The 24,142-nt window shown below is 48.5% G+C and overlaps 1 protein-coding gene across 1 annotated transcript; it reads left to right on the top strand.

The window, feature by feature from the left end:
• Window positions 1–657: 657 nt before the first annotated feature.
• pdrg1 (p53 and DNA-damage regulated 1) lies at window positions 658–23,866 on the top strand. Its single transcript, XM_038986979.1, has 5 exons — window positions 658–887; window positions 20,378–20,453; window positions 20,700–20,774; window positions 22,238–22,318; window positions 23,580–23,866. Exons 1-5 carry the CDS (start codon window positions 810–812, stop codon window positions 23,660–23,662), a joined length of 393 nt encoding a protein of 130 aa, XP_038842907.1. The 5' UTR covers window positions 658–809; the 3' UTR covers window positions 23,663–23,866.
• Window positions 23,867–24,142: the final 276 nt, after the last annotated feature.

A 24,142-nucleotide genomic window follows, 5' to 3' on the forward strand; every position in this document is an offset into this window, starting at 1 on the left:
GGCCACCCTTGAGTTTCCTGAGGAGAGGGTCCTCGCCACACTTTGCTTGTGTGCCTCCTTGTCCACCAGTATCTGTCTCTTGGTCTCACGTTGTACATCTCTTAAAGTCTTTGCTTATTTGAGCTGTTCTTGCCATAATATGGACTTGGCCTTTTACCAAATAGGGCTATCTTCTGTATACCACACCTGCCTTGTCACAGCACAACTTATTGGCTCAAACACATTAAGAAGGAAATAAATTCCACAAATTAACATTTAACAAGGCACACCTGTTATTGAAATGCATTCCAGGTGACTACATCATGAAATTGGTTGAGAAAATGCCAAGAGTGTGCAAAGCTGTTTGATACTAACACCATGTCTGAGGTGTTCTGTGTTTGATATTAGCACCATGTCTGAGGTGTTATCAAATCAAATCAAATGTATTTATATAGCCCTTCTTACATCTGCTGATATCTCAAAGTGCTGTACAGAAACCCAGCCTAAAACCCCAAACAGCAAGCAATGCAGGTGTAGAAGCACGGTGGATAGGAAAAACTCCCTAGAAATGCCATTCACTGTCTCTGGTCCACACTCCAGTCCAATTGGTGGAGGTAATGCACTTTAAAGTTGGTTGCCAAACCGCCATATGAAATCCACAGAAGAAGAAGAAAATAAACGTATTTGTGTCTTTGGTTCAATGAGAACATATTCATTGATCTTTAGGACTTCAGTCATCCTTTAGGGTCAGTTGTTTTATAATGGGAACATATATGTTGTGAAGTACTTGCTGCACGTAGGACATATTTTTGTTGTAACACACAGCTATCATGGAGGCGGAACGAATTTTACAATATCTGACCCAAGTTGAAGAGGCAGCAGAGGATGTTCTTGCAAACAAACAACAGGTAATGCTTGGTAATTCAAAATACTTTGTACGAACACGGTTACTGTCCATGATGCTAGCTGGCAGACTAATTAAATCGGTTGTAATTTGACCAAACGTTGGCTGGGAAGCTAACTTGCTAGCGAGCCATTGGACTCCCTAACAACACGCCACTTCGATACAAGGGACTTTCCCCCCCTAATTCTCCTAACGTACTACGAAAAAGTCGTAGCTGTATCGAATGGCGTGTTTTTTGGGGAATCACCGGGACATGTTTGGTCGCACCTAGCCTGGGCAACCGCGAGTGGGCTTTATGGAGCTCGGCACTCGGCTCGGCTTGAAATGCACAGCCGGTTATACACTCGTTTTCCCCGGCGACCGTTTTGTACCATAGAGAATGATAGAGGCCTCTAGTGGCCAAAAGGCCGTATTAGCATGGACGGGGCCATTGAGGGCTTCCACCATTTTAATGTAGTCAACTAGGGGAGAAAAGGGGGTAGCTGCAACTCAATATGGCGACTTTTTAGTATGGGAGAGTTCAGGGTTGCCAGGTGTAGCAAGAATTTTAAGCACAATGACCCCCCAAAACTCGACCTGAAAACACGCCCATATGTATTTAATTTTTTGCAGTAAACGTTTTTTTGTGGGGGGGGGGGGGGGGTTCAATTATTTACTTTATTTATTTAACCGTTATTTAACTAGGCAAGTTAGAACAAATTCTTATTTACGATGGCGTGCTATCCCGGCCAAGCCCTAACCCGGTCGACGCTGGGTCAATTGTGCGCCGCCCTATGGAACTCCCAATCATGGCCGGTTGTGATACAGCCTGGAATCGAACTGTAGTGGAGTCTGTAGTTACGCCTCTAGCACTGAGATGCAGTGCCTTAGACCGCTGCTCCACTCAGGAGTTGTCACATTTTATCCAATAAACCCATTTTCCATAATGTTATGGAGCGAATTAATTTGTAAAGATGTAGGCTAAGAAGCAAAATACGTTTTCCATCCAAATAATTTTTATTGCTTAAGAATATGTCTCAAGAGAAAAGATAATTTGCCCTTATTAAACTCACCAAATCATTTTCCATCAATAGATGTCGATTTAACTTGTTTGACTGTTATGATTAAGCCATAAGGCCCAGGGAGATGTGGTATATGGCCAATATACCACGGCTAAGTGCTGTTCTTAGGCCATGTACCACAAACCCCTGAGGTGCCTGATTGCTATGATAAACTGGTTACCAACAGTAAACAAAAAATAGTTTTCGTCAATTCTCAGGCCGACTCTTTTCTCTGTATATATCAATGATGTCGCTCTTGCTGCTGGTGATTCTCTGATCCACCTCTACACAGACGACACCATTCTGTATACTTCTGGCCCTTCTTTGGAGACTGTGTTAACTAACCTCCAGACGAGCTGCAATGCCATACAACACTCCTTTCGTGGCCTCCAACTGTTCTTAAACGCTAGTAAAACCAAATGCATGCTCTTCAACTGATCGCTGCCCGCACCTGCCCGACCGTCCAGCATCACTACTCTGGACGGCTCTGACATAGAATATGTGGACAACTACAAATACCTAGGTGTCTGGTTACTGTAAACTCTCCTTCCAGACTCATATTCCAGACTCATATTAAACATCTCCAATCCAAAATTATTTTGCAACAAAGCCTCTCACTCACGCCGCCAAACATACCCTCGTAAAACTGACTATCCTACCGATCCTCGACTTCTGCAATGTCATTTACAAAATAGCTTCCAATACTCTACTCAGCAAACTGGATGCAGTCTATCACAGTGCCATCCGTTTTGTTACCAAAGCCCCTTATACCACCCACCACTGCGACCTGTATGCTCTCGTTGGCTGGCCCTTGCTACATATTCGTCGCCAAACCCACTGGCTCCAGGTCATCTATAAGTCTATGCTAGGTAAAGCTCCGCCTTATCTCAGCTCACTGGTCACCATAGCAGCACCCACCCGTAGCACGTGCTCCAGCAGGTATATCTCACTGATCATCCCCAAAGCCAACACCTCCTTTGGTCGTCTTTCATTCCAGTTCTCTGCTGCCAATGACTGGAACGAATTTCAAGAATCGCTGAAGCTGGAGACTTATTTTTCCCTCACTAACTTTAAACATCAGCTATCTGAGCAGCTAACTGATCGCTGCAGCTGTACATAGTCCATCTGTAAATAGCCCACCCAATCTACCTACCTCATCCCCATATTGTTTTTATTTACTTTTCTGCTCTTTTGCACACCAGTATTTCTACTTGCACATCACCATCTGCTCATTTATCACTCCAGTGTTAATCTGCTAAATTGTAATTACTTCACTACTATGGCCTAATTATTGCCTTACCTCCTCACTCCTCACGCACACACTGTATACAGACTTTTTTTTTTTCTACTGTATTATTGACTGTTTGTTTATTCCATGTGTAACTCTGTATTGTTGTCTGTGTCACACTGCTTTGCTTTATCTTGGCCAGGTCGCAGTTGTAAATGAGAACTTGTTATCAACTGGCCTACCTGGTTAAATAAAGGTGTTCTCAACTGGCCTACCTGGTTAAATAAAGGTGTTCTCAACTGGCCTACCTGGTTAAATAAAGGTGTTCTCAACTGGCCTACCTGGTTAAATAAAGGTGTTCTCAACTGGCCCACCTGGTTAAATAAAGGTGTTCTCAACTAGCCTACCTGGTTAAATAAAGGTGTTCTCAACTGGCCTACCTGGTTAAATAAAGGTGTTCTCAACTGGCCTACCTGGTTAAATAAAGGTGTTCTCAACTGGCCTACCTGGTTAAATAAAGGTGTTCTCAACTGGCCTACCTGGTTAAATAAAGGTGTTCTCAACTAGCCTACCTGGTTAAATAAAGGTGTTCTCAACTGGCCTACCTGGTTAAATAAAGGTGTTCTCAACTGGCCTACCTGGTTAAATAAAGGTGAAAAATAAATAAAAAATACCCATGGTACACGGTCTGATATACCACAGCTTTCAACCAATCAGCATTCAGGGCTCAAACCACCCAGTTTATAATTGTAAATAAATCCTGTTTGTGTATGTGCATGTTGCATAACTATAGATAAATCCGACAAGAGAGTTTGAGTGATGAAAGTTGGACAGAGGATCTCAATCTCTGTGCAAGACAAACTTCAAACAATGAATGTTAGGCTATTTTCTTGCAATTGTGCCATTTTTACAGTACCAGTCAAAAGTTAGGACACCTACTCATTCCAAGGTTTATATTTTTACTATTTTCTACATTGTAGAATAATAGCGAAGACATCAACACTATAAAATAACACACATGGAATCATGTAGTAACCAATAAAATATACATTTGAGATTCTTCAAAGTAGGCCCCCTTTGCCTTGATGACAGCTTTGCACACTCTTGGCATTCTCTCAACCAGCTTCACGAGGAATGCTTTTCCAACAGTCTTGAACGAGTTCCCACACATGCTGAGCACTTGTTGGCCGCTTTTCCTTCACACTGCGGTCCAACTCATCCCAAACCATCTCAATTCCGGTTATATCTGGTGATTTGTGGAGGCCTGCTTCAAAATACGTACAAACAGAGTACTCATTCGAGAAGTGCCCTCCGTTCTCCGTTTCGCATACTTTGATACTCTGACCCTCCCGTGCTCCAGTTTGCGAGCACAGAGCACGGTAGAAATGCCAGTTTCATTGTGGACTTTTCCCCATAACAGAACGAGGGAGTTCCATGACTTCCATTTCTAATTTCGTCTGGCGCATTCCGTCAGACCCAAGAACTGAGTCAAAAACCCTTCGCTTGATACGGTTCTTCCCATAAGAAATGTTGACATTAGAATGTAGTTTACTTTAAACCACACCCCCTGAGCGAATTTTCTTAAAACAATTTTGTTTTGTCGCCGTTATCAGTTCTAGCACATTCATATGTTGTATGGAGAAAGGGTTGGAAATGAGTGTGTCCGTAATGCCTACCTACAACTGGTAAAAACTGGTCAGACGTGCGTACTGATCTGTCTCCGTGAATCGGCTTCCTGCTGCAGCACTCTCTCTCTCAACCAGTACTCTCAGCGCACACACACACACACCCCTCTGCCCTTCCGCGCACACACACACACACACACCCCTCTGCCCTTCCGCGCGCACACACACACACACACCCCTCTGCCCTTCCCCCCACACACACACACACACACACACACCCCTCTGCCCTTCCCACACACACACACACACACACACACACCCCTCTGCCCTTCCCCACACACACACACACACACACACACACACACACCCCTCTGCCCTTCCCCACACACACACACCCCTCTGCCCTTCCCCACACACACACACACACACACACACACACACCCCTCTGCCCTTCCCCACACACACACACACACCCCTCTGCCCTTCCCCACACACACACACCCCTCTGCCCTTCCCCACACACACACACACACACACACACACACACACACACACCCCTCTGCCCTTCCCCACCCCTCCCTCCCTCCCTCCCTGCCTGCCTCCCTGCCTCCCTCCCTCAGTAACAGCCTGCTAACTGCCTGATAGTCAGCAGCAGGTCACGGTAATATATATATATTATATAAAATGCCATGGCAGCGCGGTGTTATAGGCCAACAATCTGCAACCAATATATTTTCACCCGCAACAGCGTTTTCAAAAGTAGCCACATTCTTCTGGAAAACCACGGAAATGGCAACCGAAGAAAAGGAGTGGGTGTGGGGAAGGAGTGGGAGTGGGTGTGGGGAAGGAGTGGGTGTGGGTTTGGGGAAGGAGTGGGTGTGGGGAAGGAGTGGGTGTGGGTGTGGGGAAGGAGTGGGTGTGGGGAAGGAGTGGGTTTGGGGAAGGAGTGGGTGTGGGGAAGGAGTGGGTGTGGGGAAGGAGTGGGTGTGGGGAAGGAGTGGGTGTGGGGAAGGAGTGGGTGTGGGGAAGGAGTGGGTGTGGGGAAGGAGTGGGTGTGGGGAAGGAGTGGGTGTGGGTGTGGGTTTGGGGAAGGAGTGGGTGTGGGGAAGGAGTGGGAGTGGGTTTGGGGAAGGAGTGGGAGTGGGTTTGGGGAAGGAGTGGGTGTGGGGAAGGAGTGGGTGTGGGGAAGGAGTGGGTGTGGGGAAGGAGTGGGTGTGGGGAAGGAGTGGGTGTGGGGAAGGAGTGGGAGTGGGGAAGGAGTGGGAGTGGGTGTGGGGAAGGAGTGGGTTTGGGGAAGGAGTGGGTGTGGGGAAGGAGTGGGTGTGGGGAAGGAGTGGGTGTGGGGAAGGAGTGGGTGTGGGGAAGGAGTGGGTGTGGGGAAGGAGTGGGAGTGGGTGTGGGGAAGGAGTGGGAGTGGGTGTGGGGAAGGAGTGGGTGTGGGTTTGGGGAAGGAGTGGGAGTGGGTGTGGGGAAGGAGTGGGAGTGGGTGTGGGGAAGGAGTGGGTGTGGGTTTGGGGAAGGAGTGGGTGTGGGGAAGGAGTGGGTGTGGGGAAGGAGTGGGTTTGGGGAAGGAGTGGGTGTGGGTGTGGGGAAGGAGTGGGTGTGGGGAAGGAGTGGGTTTGGGGAAGGAGTGGGTTTGGGGAAGGAGTGGGTGTGGGGAAGGAGTGGGTGTGGGGAAGGAGTGGGTGTGGGGAAGGAGTGGGTGTGGGGAAGGAGTGGGTGTGGGGAAGGAGTGGGTGTGGGTGTGGGTTTGGGGAAGGAGTGGGTGTGGGGAAGGAGTGGGAGTGGGTTTGGGGAAGGAGTGGGAGTGGGTGTGGGGAAGGAGTGGGTGTGGGGAAGGAGTGGGTGTGGGGAAGGAGTGGGTGTGGGGAAGGAGTGGGTGTGGGGAAGGAGTGGGTGTGGGGAAGGAGTGGGAGTGGGGAAGGAGTGGGAGTGGGTGTGGGGAAGGAGTGGGTTTGGGGAAGGAGTGGGTGTGGGGAAGGAGTGGGTGTGGGGAAGGAGTGGGTGTGGGGAAGGAGTGGGTGTGGGGAAGGAGTGGGTGTGGGGAAGGAGTGGGAGTGGGTGTGGGGAAGGAGTGGGAGTGGGTGTGGGGAAGGAGTGGGTGTGGGTTTGGGGAAGGAGTGGGAGTGGGTGTGGGGAAGGAGTGGGAGTGGGTGTGGGGAAGGAGTGGGTGTGGGTTTGGGGAAGGAGTGGGTGTGGGGAAGGAGTGGGTGTGGGGAAGGAGTGGGTGTGGGTGTGGGGAAGGAGTGGGTGTGGGGAAGGAGTGGGTTTGGGGAAGGAGTGGGTTTGGGGAAGGAGTGGGTTTGGGGAAGGAGTGGGTGTGGGGAAGGAGTGGGTGTGGGGAAGGAGTGGGTGTGGGGAAGGAGTGGGTGTGGGGAAGGAGTGGGTGTGGGGAAGGAGTGGGAGTGGGGAAGGAGTGGGTGTGGGGAAGGAGTGGGAGTGGGGAAGGAGTGGGTGTGGGGAAGGAGTGGGTGTGGGGAAGGAGTGGGTGTGGGGAAGGAGTGGGTTTGGGGAAGGAGTGGGTGTGGGGAAGGAGTGGGTGTGGGGAAGGGGAAGGAGTGGGTGTGGGGAAGGAGTGGGTTTGGGGAAAAGCGTTCTGTTATAGTTTAGCCGGTTTTCATTGAGTTGTTTTTTGTCTTCAGTTTTCCACGCAACTACCAGTGGTGGAAAAAGTGTGCAATTATCATAAAAGTAAAGATTCCTTAATAGAAAATGACTCAAGTAAAAGTGAAAGTCACCCAGTAAAATACTACTAGAGTCAAAGTATTTGGTTTTAAATATACTTAAGTATCAAAAGTAAATGTAGTTGCTAAAATATACCCAAGTCTCAATAGTAAAAGTACTAATCATTTAAAATTCCTTATATTAAGCAAACCAGATGGTACAATTTTCTTGTTTTTAATTATTATTCTTTTTACAGATAGTCAGGGTCACACTCCAACACTCAGACATAATGTGAAAACAAAGCATGTGAGTCTGCCAGATCAGAGGCAGTAGGGATGTTCTCTGTTTAGTGAGTCCTCCAGATCAGAGGCAGTAGGGATGTTCTCTGTTTAGTGAGTCCTCCAGATCAGAGGCAGTAGGGATGACCAGGGATGTTCTCTGTTTAGTGAGTCCTCCAGATCAGAGGCAGTAGGGATGACCAGGGATGTTCTCTGTTTAGTGAGTCCTCCAGATCAGAGGCAGTAGGGATGACCAGGGATGTTCTCTGTTTAGTGAGTCCTCCAGATCAGAGGCAGTAGGGATGTTCTCTGTTTAGTGAGTCCTCCAGATCAGAGGCAGTAGGGATGACCAGGGATGTTCTCTGTTTAGTGAGTCCTCCAGATCAGAGGCAGTAGGGATGACCAGGGATGTTCTCTGTTTAGTGAGTCCTCCAGATCAGAGGCAGTGGGGATGACCAGGGATGTTCTCTGTTTAGTGAGTCCTCCAGATCAGAGGCAGTAGGGATGACCAGGGATGTTCTCTGTTTAGTGAGTCCTCCAGATCAGAGGCAGTGGGGATGACCAGGGATGTTCTCTGTTTAGTGAGTCCTCCAGATCAGAGGCAGTAGGGATGACCAGGGATGTTCTCTGTTTAGTGAGTCCTCCAGATCAGAGGCAGTAGGGATGACCAGGGATGTTCTCTTGATAAGTGTGTGAATTTGACAATGTTCCTGTCCTGCTAAGCATTCAAAATGTATCGAGTACTTTTGGTTGTCAGGCAAAATGTATGGAGTAAAACGTTTTTTTTTAGGAATGTAGTGAAGTAGAAGTAAAAGTTGTCAAAAATATAAATAGTAAAGTACAGATTCCCCCAAAAAACTACTGAAGTAGTACTTTAAAGTATTTTTACTTAAGTAGTTTACACCGCTGGCAACTACCATACATTAAGCCACCGTACCGCGAGAGTTGGGACTTCTGTTTTGAAGCCAGTCTTATTTCACTGTTAATTTTACACAAATGATTGTAAATGTTCAGTTATAAAACTAAAGATTTTTTTATTATAAGTACTGATGGTGGGTGAACTGTTGCTTCATGAGTTGTATGCATGTTCTTACTGTGGCTATAACCCTGATACTTGGTAGTTACTTCTCAAGCTGTTCCTGGACAGTCGTGCTGTAACCCTGATACTTGGTAGTTACTTCCCTAGCTGTTACTGGACAGTCGTGCTGTAACCCTGATACTTGGTAGTTACTCCCCTAGCTGTTCCTGGACAGTAGTGCTGTAACCCTGATACTTGGTAGTTACTCCCCTAGCTGTTACTGGACAGTAGTGCTGTAACCCTGATACTTGGTAGTTACTCCCCTAGCTGTTCCTGGACAGTAGTGCTGTAACCCTGATACTTGGTAGTTACTCCCCTAGCTGTTACTGGACAGTAGTGCTGTAACCCTGATACTTGGTAGTTACTTCCCATGCTGTTCCTGGACAGTAGTGCTGTAACCCTGATACTTGGTAGTTACTCCCCTAGATGTTACTGGACAGTCGTGCTGTAACCCTGATACTTGGTAGTTACTCCCCTAGATGTTCCTGGACAGTAGTGCTGTACCCTGATACTTGGTAGTTACTCCCCTAGCTGTTCCTGGACAGTAGTGCTGTAACCCTGATACTTGGTAGTTACTTCCCTAGCTGTTCCTGGATAGTAGTCCTGTAACTAGGCAAGTTAGAACAAATTCTTATTTACGATGGCGTCCTATCCCGGCCAAGCCCTAACCCGGTCGACGCTGGGCCAAAGAATCCACAGAATAAGACTACTACGTAGATACTTCCAACTCCGGTTGCCGGATAGTAGTGCTTGTCAAGCGGGTGCGAAGGGCACTGTGTCCCGGTGTTGTTGTAGTTCAACCCTCCACGTTGACTGTATGTGTCAAGGTGACATCTCCATGGTTATCAATATGAGTTATTTCTTGTGTAGGCTTCTATCCTACTTGTAATATAATCATGGGGGGGACAAATGGCCACGTTAGCTAACGCCGGCGACACAGCCGTGGTATCACGGTCCTGTCTCATGTCAACATGCATGTTCATACAATGCCGGTGCACTGGACGCCGGCTTATCGACTCGCCGCGCAGCCCAATCAGACACGCAAAACGGTATTGCGGCAACAAATCTGCCCAATTAGCTGATTCGCTTTCAATACACCATCTCCTTTCAACACACCCACTCGCCCATACTCCAGTCACCATATTGGGGGACAGCTACCCATACTCCAGTCACCATATTGGGCTGTAGTACCCATACTCCAGTCACATTGGGCTGTAGCTACCATACCCAGTCACCATATTGGGCTACAGCTACCCATACTCCAGTCACCATATGGGCTGCAGTACCCATACTCCAGTCACCCATATTGGGGGACAGCTTACCCATACTCCCAGTCACCATATTGGGGGACAGCTACCAATACTCCAGTCACCATACTGGGCTGCAGCTACCCATACTCCAGTCACCATATTGGGCTGCAGCTACCCATACTCCAGTCACCATATTGGGCTGTAGCTACCCAGACTCCAGTCACCATATTGGGCTGTAGTACCCAACTCCAGTCACCATATTGGGCTGTAGCTACCCATACTCCAGTCACCATATTGGGCTGTAGCTACCCATACTCCAGTCACCATATTGGGCTGTAGCTACCCATACCCAGTCACCATATTGGGGGACAGCTACCCATACTCCAGTCACCATATTGGGCTTAGCTACCCATACTCCAGTCACCATATTGGGCTGTGATAGCTACCCATACTCCAGTCACCATATTTGGCGGAGCTACCCATACTCCAGTCACCATATTGGGTGCAGCTACCCATACTCCAGTCACCATATTGGGGGACAGTACCCATACTCCAGTCCCCATATTGGGGGACAGCTACCCATACTCAGTCACCATACTGGCGCAGCTACCATACTCCAGTCACCATATTGGGCTGTAGCTACCCATACTCCAGTCACCATATTGGGGGACAGCTACCCATATCCAGTCACCATATTGGGGTGTAGCTACCCATACTCCAGTCACCATATTGGGCTGCAGCTACCCATACTCCAGTCACCATATTGGCTGCAGCTACCCATACTCCAGTCACCATATGTGCTGTAGCTACCCATACTCCAGTCACCATATTGGGCTGTAGACTACCCATACTCCAGTCACATATGGGACTGTAGCTACCCATACTCCAGTCACCATATTGGGGGACAGCTACCCATACTCCAGTCACCATATTGGGGGACAGCTACCCATACTCCAGTCACCAATTGGGACAGCTACCATACTCCAGTCACCATATTGGGGGACAGCTACCCATACTCCAGTCACCATATTGGGGGACAGCTACCCATACTCCAGTCACCATATTGGGGGACAGCTACCCATACTCCAGTCACCATATTGGGGGACAGCTACCCATACTCCAGTCACCATATGGGCTGCAGCTACCCATACTCCAGTCACCATATTGGGGGACAGCTACCCATACTCCAGTCACCATATTGGGGGACAGCTACCCATACTCCAGTCACCATATTGGGGGACAGCTACCCATACTCCAGTCACCATATTGGGCTGCAGCTACCCATACTCCAGTCACCATATTGGGCTGCAGCTACCCATACTCCAGTCACCATATTGGGCTGTAGCTACCAATCTCCAGTCACCATATTGGGCTGTAGCTACCCATACTCCAGTCACCATATTGGGCTGTAGCTACCCATACTCCAGTCACATATTGGGCTGCAGCTACCCATACTCCAGTCACCATATTGGGCACAGCTACCCATACTCCAGTCACCATATTGGGCTGCAGCTACCTATCCCAGTCACCATATTGGGCTGCAGCTACCCATACTCCAGTCACCATATTGGGCTGCAGCTACCCATACTCCAGTCACCATATTGGGCTGTAGCTACCCATACTCCAGTCACCAATTGGCTGTAGATACCATACCAGTCACCATATTGGGCTGCAGCTACCCATACTCCAGTCACCATATGCTGTAGCTACCCATTCCAGTCACCATATTGGGCTGTAGCTACCCATACTCCAGTCACCATATTGGGGGACAGCTACCCATACTCCAGTCACCATATTGGGGGACAGCTACCCATACTCCAGTCACCATATTGGGGGACAGCTACCCATACTCCAGTCACCATATTGGGGGACAGCTACATACACCAGTCACCATACTGGGCTGCAGCTACCCATACTCCAGTCACCATATTGGGCTGCAGCTACCCATACTCCAGTCACCATATTGGGGGACAGCTACCCATACTCCAGTCACCATATTGGGGGACAGCTACCCATACTCCAGTCACCATATTGGGGGACAGCTACCCATACTCCAGTCACCATATTGGGCTACAGCTACCCATACTCCAGTCACCATATTGGGCTGCAGCTACCCATACTCCAGTCACCATATTGGGCTGTAGCTACCCACTACTCCAGTCACCATATTGGGCGTGTAGCTACCCATACTCCAGTCACCATATTGGCTGTAGCTACCCATACTCCAGTCACCATATTGGGGTAGCTACCATACTCCAGTCACCATATTGGGCTGTAGCTACCCATACTCAGTCACCATATTGGGGGACAGTACCCATACTCCAGTCACCATATTTGGCGAGCTACCCATACTCCAGTCACCATATGGGCTGCAGCTACCCTATATCCAGTCACCATATGGGCTGCAGCTACCCATACTCCAGTCACCATATTGGGCTGTAGCTACCCATACTCCAGTCACCATATTGGGCTGATGCTACCCATACTCCAGTCACCATATTGGGCTGTAGCTACCCATACTCCAGTCACCATATTGGAGGACAGCTACCCATACTCCAGTCACCATATTGGGGGACAGCTACCCATACTCAGTCACCATATTGGGGGACAGCTACCCATACTCCAGTCACCATATGGGGGACAGCTACCCATACTCCAGTCACCATACTGGGCTGCAGCTACCAACTCCAGTCACCATATTGGGCGACAGCTACATACTCCAGTCACCATATTGGGCTGTAGCTACCCATACTCCAGTCACCATATTGGGCTGTAGCTACCCATACTCCAGTCACCATTTGGGCTGTAGCTACCCATACTCCAGTCACCATATTGGGCTGCAGCTACCTATACTCCAGTCACCATATTGGGCTGCAGCTACCCAGACTCCAGTCACCATATTGGGGGACAGCTAACCATACTCCAGTCACCATATTGGGCTGTAGCTACCCATACTCCAGTCACCATATTGGGCTGCAGCTACCTATACTCCAGTCACCATATTGGGCTGCAGCTACCCAGACTCCAGTCACCATATTGGGCTGTAGCTACCCAGACTACAGTCACCATATTGGGCAGCAGCTACCCAGACTCCAGTCACCATATTGGGCTGTAGCACCCATACTCCAGTCACCATATTGGGCTGTAGCTACCATAATCCAGTCACCATATTGGGCTGCAGCTACCATACTCAGTCACATATTGGGGTAGCTACCCATACTCCAGTCACCATATTGGAGGACAGCTACCCATACTCAGTCACATATTGGGGGACAGCTCTACATACTCCAGTCACCATATTGGGGGACAGCTACCCATACTCCAGTCACCATATTGGGGGACAGCTACCCATACTCCAGTCACCATACTGGGCTGCAGCTACCCATACTCCAGTCACCATATTGGGGGACAGCTACCCATACTCCAGTCACCATATTGGGGGACAGCTACCCATACTCCAGTCACCATATTGGGGGACAGCTACCCATACTCCAGTCACCATATTGGGGGACAGCTACCCATACTCCAGTCACCATATTGGGCTGTAGCTACCCATACTCCAGTCACCATATTGGGCTGTAGCTACCCATACTCCAGTACCATATTGGGTGTAGCTACCCATACTCCAGTCACCATATTGGGCTGTAGCTACCCATACTCCAGTCACCATATTGGGCTGTAGCTACCCATACTCCAGTCACCATATTGGGGGACAGCTACCCATACTCAGTCACCATTTGGGCAGTACCATACAGCACCATATTGGGCTGTAGCTACCCCTACTCCAGTCACCATACTGGGGGAAAGCTACCCATACTCCAGTCACCATATTGGGGGACAGCTAACCATACTCCAGTCACCATATTGGGGGACAGCTACCCATACTCCAGTCACCAAATTGGGCTGTAGCTACGCATACTCAGTCACATATTGGGTGTAGCTACCCATACTCCAGTCACCATATCGGGGGACAGCTCCCATACTCCAGTCACCATATTGGGGGGACAGCTACCCATACTCCAGTCACCATATTGGGCTGCAGCTACCCATACTCCAGTCACCATATTGGGCTGCAGCTACCAATACTCCAGTCACCATACTGGGCTGTAGCTACCCATTCTCCAGTCACCATACGGGGCTGTAGCTACCCATACTCCAGTCACCATACGGGGCTGTAGCTACCCATACTCCAGTCACCATATTGGGGGACAGCTACCCATACTCCAGTCACCATACTGAGCTGCAGCTACCCATACTCCAGTCACCATATTGGGGGACAGCTACCAATACTGCAGTCACCATACTGGGCTGCAGCTACCCATACCAGTCACCATATTGGGGAACAGTACCCATTCTCAGTCACCATACTGGGGGACAGCTACCAATTCTCCAGTCACCATACTGGGGGACAGCTACCCATACTCCAGTCACCATATTGGGGAACATCTACCCATACTCCAGTCACCATACTGGGCTGTAGCTACCCATACTCCAGTCACCATACTGGGCTGTAGCTACCCATACTCCAGTCACCATACGGGGCTGTAGCTACCCATACTCCAGTCACCATATTGGGGGACAGCTACCCATACTCCAGTCACCATATTGGGGGACAGCTACCCATACACCAGTCACCATACTGGGGGACAGCTACCCATACCCCAGTCACCATACTGGGGAACAGCTACTCATACACCAGTCACCATACTGGGCTGCAGTTACCCATACTCCAGTCACCATATGGGGAACAGCTACCCATCTCCAGTCACCATACTGGGGACAGCTACCCATTCTCAGTCACCCTACTGGGGGACAGCTACCCATACTCCAGTCCCCATATTGGGGAACATCTACCCATACTCAGTCACCATATTGGGCTGTAGCTACCCAACTCCAGTCACCATATTGGGCTGTAGCTACCCATACTCCAGTCACCATACGGGGCTGTAGCTACCCATACTCCAGTCACCATATTGGGGACAGCTACCCATACTCCAGTCACCATATTGGGGGACAGTGACCCATACTCCAGTCACCATACTGGGCTGCAGCTACCCATACTCCAGTCACCATATTGGGGGACAGCTACCAATACTCCAGTCACCATACTGGGCTGCAGCTACCCATACTCCAGTCACCATATTGGGGAACAGCTACCCATTCTCCAGTCACCATACTGGGGGACAGCTACCCATTCTCCAGTCACCATACTGGGGGACAGCTACCCATACTCCAGTCACCATATTGGGGAACATCTACCCATACTCCAGTCACCATATTGGGCTGTATCTACCCATACTCCAGTCACCATATTGGGCTGCAGCTACCCATACTCCAGTCACATATATGGGCGTAGCTACCCATACTCCAGTCACCATATTGGGCTGTAGCTACCCATACTCCAGTCACCATATTGGGCGTGTAGCTACCCATACTCCAGTCACCATATTGGGCTGTAGCTACCCATACTCCAGTCAGCATATTGGGGGACAGCTACCATACTCCAGTCACCATATTGGGGGACAGCTACCCATACTCCAGTCACCATATGGGGGACAGTACCCATACTCAGTGCCAATTGGGGGACAGCTACCCATTACTCCAGTGACCAATGGGGGACAGCTACCCAATACAGTCACCATATGGGCTGTAGCTACCCATACTCCAGTCACATATTGGGGCTGCAGCTACCCCTACTCCAGTCACCATATTGGGGGACAGCTACCCATACTCCAGTCACAGCATATTGGGCTGCAGCTACCCATACTCCAGTCCACCATATTGGGGCGACTAGCCTACCATACTCCAGTCACCATATTGGGGGACAGCTACCCATACTCCAGTCACCATATTGGGCTGTAGTACCCATACTCCAGTCACATATTGGGCTGCAGCACCATACTCAGTCACCCTATTGGGCGCAGCTACCCATACTCCAGTCACCATATTGGGAGCAGCTACCCATACTCCAGTCACCATAGGGGGACAGATACCCATACTCCAGTCACCATATTGGGGCGACAGCTACCATACTCCAGTCACCATATGGGGGAAGCTACCCATACTCCAGTCACCATATTGGGGGACAGCTACCCATACTCCAGTCACCATATTGGGGGACAGCTACCCATACTCCAGTCACCATATTGGGGGACAGCTACCCATACTCCAGTCACCAATTGGGGCTGTAACTACCATACTCCAGTCACCATATTGGCTGTAGCTACCCATACTCCAGTCACCAATATGGGCGGTAGCTACCCATACTCCAGTCACCATATTGGGGACAGCTACCCTAACTCCAGTCACCATATTGGGGACAGTACCCATACTCCAGTCACCATATGGGACAGCTACCAATTCTCCAGTCACCATATGGGGGACAGCTAACCCATTCTCCAGTCACCATACTGGGGGACAGCTACCCATACTCCAGTCACCATATTGGGGAACATCTACCCATACTCCAGTCACCATATTGGGCTGTATCTACCCATACTCCAGTCACCATATTGGGCTGCAGCTACCCATACTCCAGTCACCATATTGGGCTTAGTACCATAATCCAGTCACCATATTGGGGGACAGCTACCATACTCCAGTCACCATATTGGGGGACAGCTACCCATACTCCAGTCACCATATTGGGCTGCAGTACCCATACTCCAGTCACCATATTGGGGACAGCTACCCATACTCAGTCACCATATTGGGCTAGCTACCCAACTCAGGCACCATATGGGGGACAGCTACACATACTCCAGTCACCATATTGGGGGACAGCTACCCATACTCAGTCACCAATTGGGCTGCAGCTACCCATACTCCAGTCACCATATTGGGGAACAGCTACCCAACTCCAGTCACCATATTGGGCTGTAGCTACCCATACTCAGTCACCAAATGGGCTGCAGCTACCCATACTCCAGTCACCATTAGGCTGTAGCTACCCATACTCCAGTCACCATATTGGGCTGTAGCTACCCATACTCCAGTCACCATATTGGGGGACAGCTACCCATACTCCAGTCACCATATTGGGGGACAGCTACCCATACTCCAGTCACCATATTGGGGGACAGCTACCCATACTCCAGTCACCATATTGGGGAACAGCTACCCATACTCCAGTCACCATATTGGGGGGACAGCTACCCATCTCCAGTCACCATACTGGGGGACAGCTACCCATACTCCAGTCACATATTGGGCATCTACCCATACTCCAGTCACCATATTGGGCTGTATCACCATACTCCAGTCACATATTGGGCTGCAGCTACCCATACTCCAGTCACCATATTGGGTGTAGCTACCCATACTCCAGTCACCATATTGGGGGACAGCTACACATATACCCAGTCACCATATTGGGGGACAGCTACCCATACTCCAGTCACCATATTGGGTGAGCTACCATACTACCAGTCACCATATTGGGGAACAGCTACCCATACTCCAGTCACCATATTGGGCTGAGCTACCCATACTCCAGTCACCATATTGGGCTGTAGCTACCCATACTCCAGTCACATATTGGGGACGCTACCCATACTCCAGTCAGCATATGGGGGACAGCTACCATACTCCAGTCACCATATTGGGGGGACAGCTACCCATACTCCAGTCACCATATTGGGGGACAGCTACCCATACTCCAGTCACCATATTGGGGGACAGCTACCCATACCAGTCACCATATTGGGGACAGCTACCCATACTCCAGTCACCATATTGGGCTGAGCTACCCATACCTCAGTCACCAATTGGGGGACAGCTACCCATACTCCAGTCACCATATTGGGCTGTAGCTACCGCATACTCCAGTCACCATATTGGCGTGAGCTACCCATACTCCAGTCAGCATATTGGGCAGCAGCTACCCATACTCCAGCACCCATATTGGGCCGCAGCTACCCAACTCCAGTCACCATATTGGGCAGCAGCTACCCATAGTCCAGTCACCATATTGGGCTGAGCTACCCATACTCCAGTCACATATTGGGGCACAGCTACCCATACTCCAGTCACCATATTGGGGGACAGCTACCCATACTCCAGTCACCATATTGGGCAGCTACCCATACCCAGTCACCATATTGGGGTACAGCTACCCATACTCCAGTCACCATATTGGGGGACAGCTACCCATACTCCAGTCACCATATGGGGCTGCAGCTCCCATTCACTCCAGTCACCATATTGGGGACAGCTACCCATACTCCGTCACCTATTGGGCTGTAGCTACCCATACTCCAGTCACCATATTGGGCTGTAGCTACCCATACTCCAGTCACCATATTGGGGGACAGCTACCCATACTCCAGTCAGCATATTGGGGGACAGCTACCCATACTCCAGTCCCATATTGGGGGACAGCTACCCATACTCCAGTCACCATATTGGGGGACAGCTACCCATACTCCAGTCACCATATTGGGGACAGCTACCCATACTCCAGTCCACCATTTTGGGCAGCAGCTACCCATACTCCAGTCACCATATTGGGCTGCAGCTACCCATACTCCAGTCACCATTTTGGGCAGCAGCTACCCATACTCCAGTCACCATATTGGGCAGCAGCTACCCATACTCCAGTCACCATATTAGGCTGTAGCTACCCATACTCCAGTCAGCATATTGGGCAGCAGCTACCCATACTCCAGTCACCATTTTGGGCAGCAGCTACCCATACTCCAGTCACCATATTGGGCTGCAGCTACCCATACTCCAGTCACCATTTTGGGCAGCAGCTACCCATACTCCAGTCACCATATTGGGCAGCAGCTACCCATACTCCAGTCACCATATTAGGCTGTAGCTACCCATACTCCAGTCAGCATATTGGGCAGCAGCTACCCATACTCCAGTCACCATATTAGGCTGTAGCTACCCATACTCCAGTCACCATATTGGGCTGCAGCTACCCATACTCCAGTCAGCATATTGGGGGACAGCTACCCATACTCCAGTCACCATATTGGGGGACAGCTACCCATACTCCAGTCACCATATTGGGCTGTAGCTACCCATACTCCAGTCACCATATTGGGGGACAGCTACCCATACTCCAGTCACCATTTTGGGCAGCAGCTACCCATACTCCAGTCACCATATTGGGCTGCAGCTACCCATACTCCAGTCACCATTTTGGGCAGCAGCTACCCATACTCCAGTCACCATATTGGGCAGCAGCTACCCATACTCCAGTCACCATATTAGGCTGTAGCTACCCATACTCCAGTCACCATTTTGGGCAGCAGCTACCTATAATTGCAACTGGGTTGGGACTTACAATTTCATTGGTTGATCCCTCCTGGTGAACCTGTTAGTCATCTCCAACCAGGTCATCAGGAGGGATCAGCCAATCGTGAAGAAGAAAAAAATGGACTACTTCAAAATGGAGATGCTGTAAATGTATAGATACAAATATGAGTCCTCTATCTCTATGGTTCGCACATAAAACATTCTCCATTCAGGCTGCAAAGGCTTACATTTTCTCCTTAACTAGATTTGAATGGCGAGAAGGTAGAAAAAACCCTGGATATGGAGAACCATAAAGCCCACAGCCGGCTATGGAGAACCATAAAGCCCACTAGCGGCTATGGAGAACCATAAAGCCCACTAGCGGCTATGGAGAACCATAAAGCCCACTAGCGGCTATGGAGAACCATATAGCCCACTAGCGGCTATGGAGAACCATATAGCCCACTAGCAGCTATGGAGAACCATAAAGCCCACTAGCGGCTATGGAGAACCATAAAGCCCACTAGCGGCTATGGAGAACCATAAAGCCCACTAGCGGCTATGGAGAACCATAAAGCCCACTAGCGGCTATGGAGAACCATAAAGCCCACTAGCGGCTATGGAGAACCATATAGCCCACTAGCGGCTATGGAGAACCATATAGCCCACTAGCAGCTATGGAGAACCATAAAGCCCACTAGCGGCTATGGAGAACCATAAAGCCCACTAGCGGCTATGGAGAACCATAAAGCCCACTAGCGGCTATGGAGAACCATAAAGCCCACTATAGGCTTCCCAGGCTAGGTCGCACCCAGGCAGCGCGTGCCTCTAGCTAGCTATGGAGAACCATAAAGCCCACTATAGGCTTCCCAGGCTAGGTCGCACCCAGGCAGCGCGTGCCGCTAGCTAGCTATGGAGAACCATAAAGCCCACTATAGGCTTCCCAGGCTAGGTCGCACCCAGGCAGCGCGTGCCGCTAGCTAGCTAGTTTTTTTTCTTACTCTCCATTTTCCACACATCCACTCGGTGTCACTATGTAATACAGTTAACACACCTACCTCTGTGTTCATGTGTCTGTTTGTTAGATCGTGGATCTGGACACGAAGCGGAATATGAACAGGGAAGCGTTGAATGCTCTGAAACACGAGATGGCATCGGAAGGTGGGTGCAGAATAATGACAGTTTGGAACTCTTATTCAAAGATGAATAAAACTCAAAAGGCACTTCCTCCCTCTTTGATACAATTAAAAGTCACAGAGGCAGAGCTGTGGACAATGACGACATTTCATATTAGTCTTTCTAAATAATTATTCATGTTACATTATCTCTCAGAAAAAAGTCTATATTTAAATATGAATCGCCGGCAATTTAATCTCTTCTTATCCTTTTTTTTTTTTGTACATGCAGAAAAAGTGAAGGTTTGCTTTGGAAACATGTTCATCACGTTCCCCAAAGCGAAGACTAAAGAGATGATACAGAGAGGTAAGAGCTTGTTCACGCTCAGCTCTGTAATGTCTGTTTAATGACTGTGAAGCAGGATACCGGTCTCTGTATGTCTGTTTAATGACTGTGAAGCAGGATACCGGTCTCTGTATGTCTGTTTAATGACTGTGAAGCAGGATACCGGTCTCTAATGTCTGTTTAATGACTGTGAAGCAGGATACCGGTCTCTGTATGTCTGTTTAATGACTGTGAAGCAGGATACCGGTCTCTGTAATGTCTGTTTAATGACTGTGAAGCAGGATGCCGGTCTCTGTAATGTCTGTTTAATGACTGTGAAGCAGGATACCGGTCTCTGTAATGTCTGTTTAATGACTGTGAAGCAGGATGCCGGTCTCTGTATGTCTGTTTAATGACTGTGAAGCAGGATACCGGTCTCTGTAATGTCTGTGAAGCAGGATACCGGTCTCTGTAATGTCTGTTTAATGACTGTGAAGCAGGATGCCGGTCTCTGTATGTCTGTTTAATGACTGTGAAGCAGGATACCGGTCTCTCTAATGTCTGTTTAATGACTGTGAAGCAGGATGCCGGTCTCTGTAATGTCTGTTTAATGACTGTGAAGCAGGATGCCGGTCTCTGTAATGTCTGTTTAATGACTGTGAAGCAGGATACCGGTCTCTGTAATGTCTGTTTAATGACTGTGAAGCAGGATGCCGGTCTCTGTATGTCTGTTTAATGACTGTGAAGCAGGATACCGGTCTCTGTAATGTCTGTGAAGCAGGATGCCGGTCTCTGTATGTCTGTTTAATGACTGTGAAGCAGGATACCGGTCTCTGTAATGTCTGTTTAATGACTGTGAAGCAGGATACCGGTCTCTGTAATGTCTGTTTAATGACTGTGAAGCAGGATACCGGTCTCTCTAATGTCTGTTTAATGACTGTGAAGCAGGATGCCGGTCTCTGTATGTCTGTTTAATGACTGTGAAGCAGGATACCGGTCTCTGTAATGTCTGTTTAATGACTGTGAAGCAGGATACCGGTCTCTCTAATGTCTGTTTAATGACTGTGAAGCAGGATGCCGGTCTCTGTATGTCTGTTTAATGACTGTGAAGCAGGATGCCGGTCTCTGTAATGTCTGTTTAATGACTGTGAAGCAGGATACCGGTCTCTGTAATGTCTGTTTAATGACTGTGAAGCAGGATACCGGTCTCTGTATGTCTGTTTAATGACTGTGAAGCAGGATACCGGTCTCTCTAATGTCTGTTTAATGACTGTGAAGCAGGATGCCGGTCTCTGTATGTCTGTTTAATGACTGTGAAGCAGGATGCCGGTCTCTGTAATGTCTGTTTAATGACTGTGAAGCAGGATACCGGTCTCTGTAATGTCTGTTTAATGACTGTGAAGCAGGATACCGGTCTCTGTATGTCTGTTTAATGACTGTGAAGCAGGATACCGGTCTCTGTAATGTCTTGTTTCGTCTGTCGTGTGTTGGGTTTCTCTGACCAGACCAGCAGCAGCTAGACAATGAGATCAACAACCTTCGCCAAGCCCTTAAAGACAAACTGAACCGACTCAATGAACTGCAAGGTAAAATCATTACGTAACGTCATCAACCATGCTTCCTTAAGGCTGTAGTACTGTAGTACAGTAACAGTACAGGGCCCGGTTTCCCAGAAGCATCTTAAGGCTAAGTTCATTTCATCATAGAACCACAGGATCCTATGGTTTTAATGATGCACTTAAGCCTTAACATGCTTTTGGAAAACCGGGCCCTGATCAGTAATGTATCCTTCAACAATGCCTAATGTTAGGCTGCATTACCTCCTTCAACAATGCAGATTACCTCCTTTAACAATGCATAATGTTAGGCTGTATTACCTCCTTTAACAATGCATAATGTTAGGCTGCATTACCTCCTTCAACAATGCAGATTACCTCCTTTAACAATGCATAATGTTAGGCTGCATTACCTCCTTCAACAATGCATAATGTTAGGCTGCATTACTTCCTTCAACAATGCATAATGTTAGGCTGCATTACCTCCTTTAACAATGCATAATGTTAGGCTGCATTACCTCCTTCAACAATGCATAATGTTAGGCTGCATTACCTCCAACAATGCATAATGTTAGGCTGCATTACCTCCTTCAACAATGCATAATGTTAGGCTGCATTACCTCCTTCGACAATGCATAATGTTAGGCTGCATTACCTCCTTCGACAATGCATAATGTTAGACTGCATTACCTCCTTCAACAATACATAATGTTAGGCTGCATTACCTCCTTCAACAATGCATAATGTTAGGCTGCATTACCTCCTTCAACAATGCATAATGTTAGGCTGCATTACCTCCTTCAACAATGCATAATGTTAGGCTGCATTACCTCCTTCAACAATGCATAATGTTAGGCTGCATTACCTCCTTCTACAATGCATAATGTTAGGCTGCATTACCTCCTTCTACAATGCATAATGTTAGGCTGCATTACCTCCTACAATGCATAATGTTAGGCTGCATTACCTCCTTCAACAATGCATAATGTTAGGCTGCATTACCTCCTTCAACAATGCATAATGTTAGGCTGCATTACCTCCTTCGACAATGCATAATGTTAAGCTGCATTACCTCCTTCAACAATGCATAATGTTAGGCTGCATTACCTCCTTCGACAATGCATAATGTTAGGCTGCATTACCTCCTTCGACAATGCCTAATGTTAGGCTGCATTACCTCCTTCAACAATGCCTAATGTTAGGCTGCATTACCTCCTTCAACAATGCATAGTTAGTCTGCATTATCTTGTGATGTGGATAGTGTTGTAAAGACTTGTGTTTGTGTTTCCAGGGAAACCGGAGCTGACAGGATACAACCTGTCTCCTCTTTCCAATGTCGAGGTGAAGGCCATCAACCACCTGATGAAGAGATGAGGTTAGGGTTTTAGATGGGGTCTGACCCAATGGCGGCTGGTGGTAATTTATATTGGAGGCTCTGGAACAGAATTACTGGAACAGTATCAAACACATGGTTTCAGAAGGAACAACATATCCTAAACCCAACATGGACCCTCAACAGTGGGAGACTAAGATAGAAATGTTTTAGTCAAATATTATAATAAATATATATAAACGCAACATGTAAAGTGCTGGTCCCGTGTTTCATGAGCTAAAATAAAAGATTCCAGACATTTTCCATATGCACACATTTCTTTACATCCCTGTTAGTGAGCATTTTCCTTTGCCCCAATAATCCATCCACCTGACAGGTGTGTTTATATCAAGAAGCTGATTAACTTCACTAGGGTATGTGGGACGGTAGCGCCCCACCTAGTCAACAGCCAGTGAAACTGCAGGGCGCCAAATTCAAATACAGAAATACTAATTAAAAAAATTCAGAAAACAAAACATATT

The sequence above is a fragment of the Salvelinus namaycush genome, unplaced genomic scaffold (assembly GCF_016432855.1).
Source record: "Salvelinus namaycush isolate Seneca unplaced genomic scaffold, SaNama_1.0 Scaffold618, whole genome shotgun sequence".
NCBI classification, from domain to species: domain Eukaryota; kingdom Metazoa; phylum Chordata; class Actinopteri; order Salmoniformes; family Salmonidae; genus Salvelinus; species Salvelinus namaycush.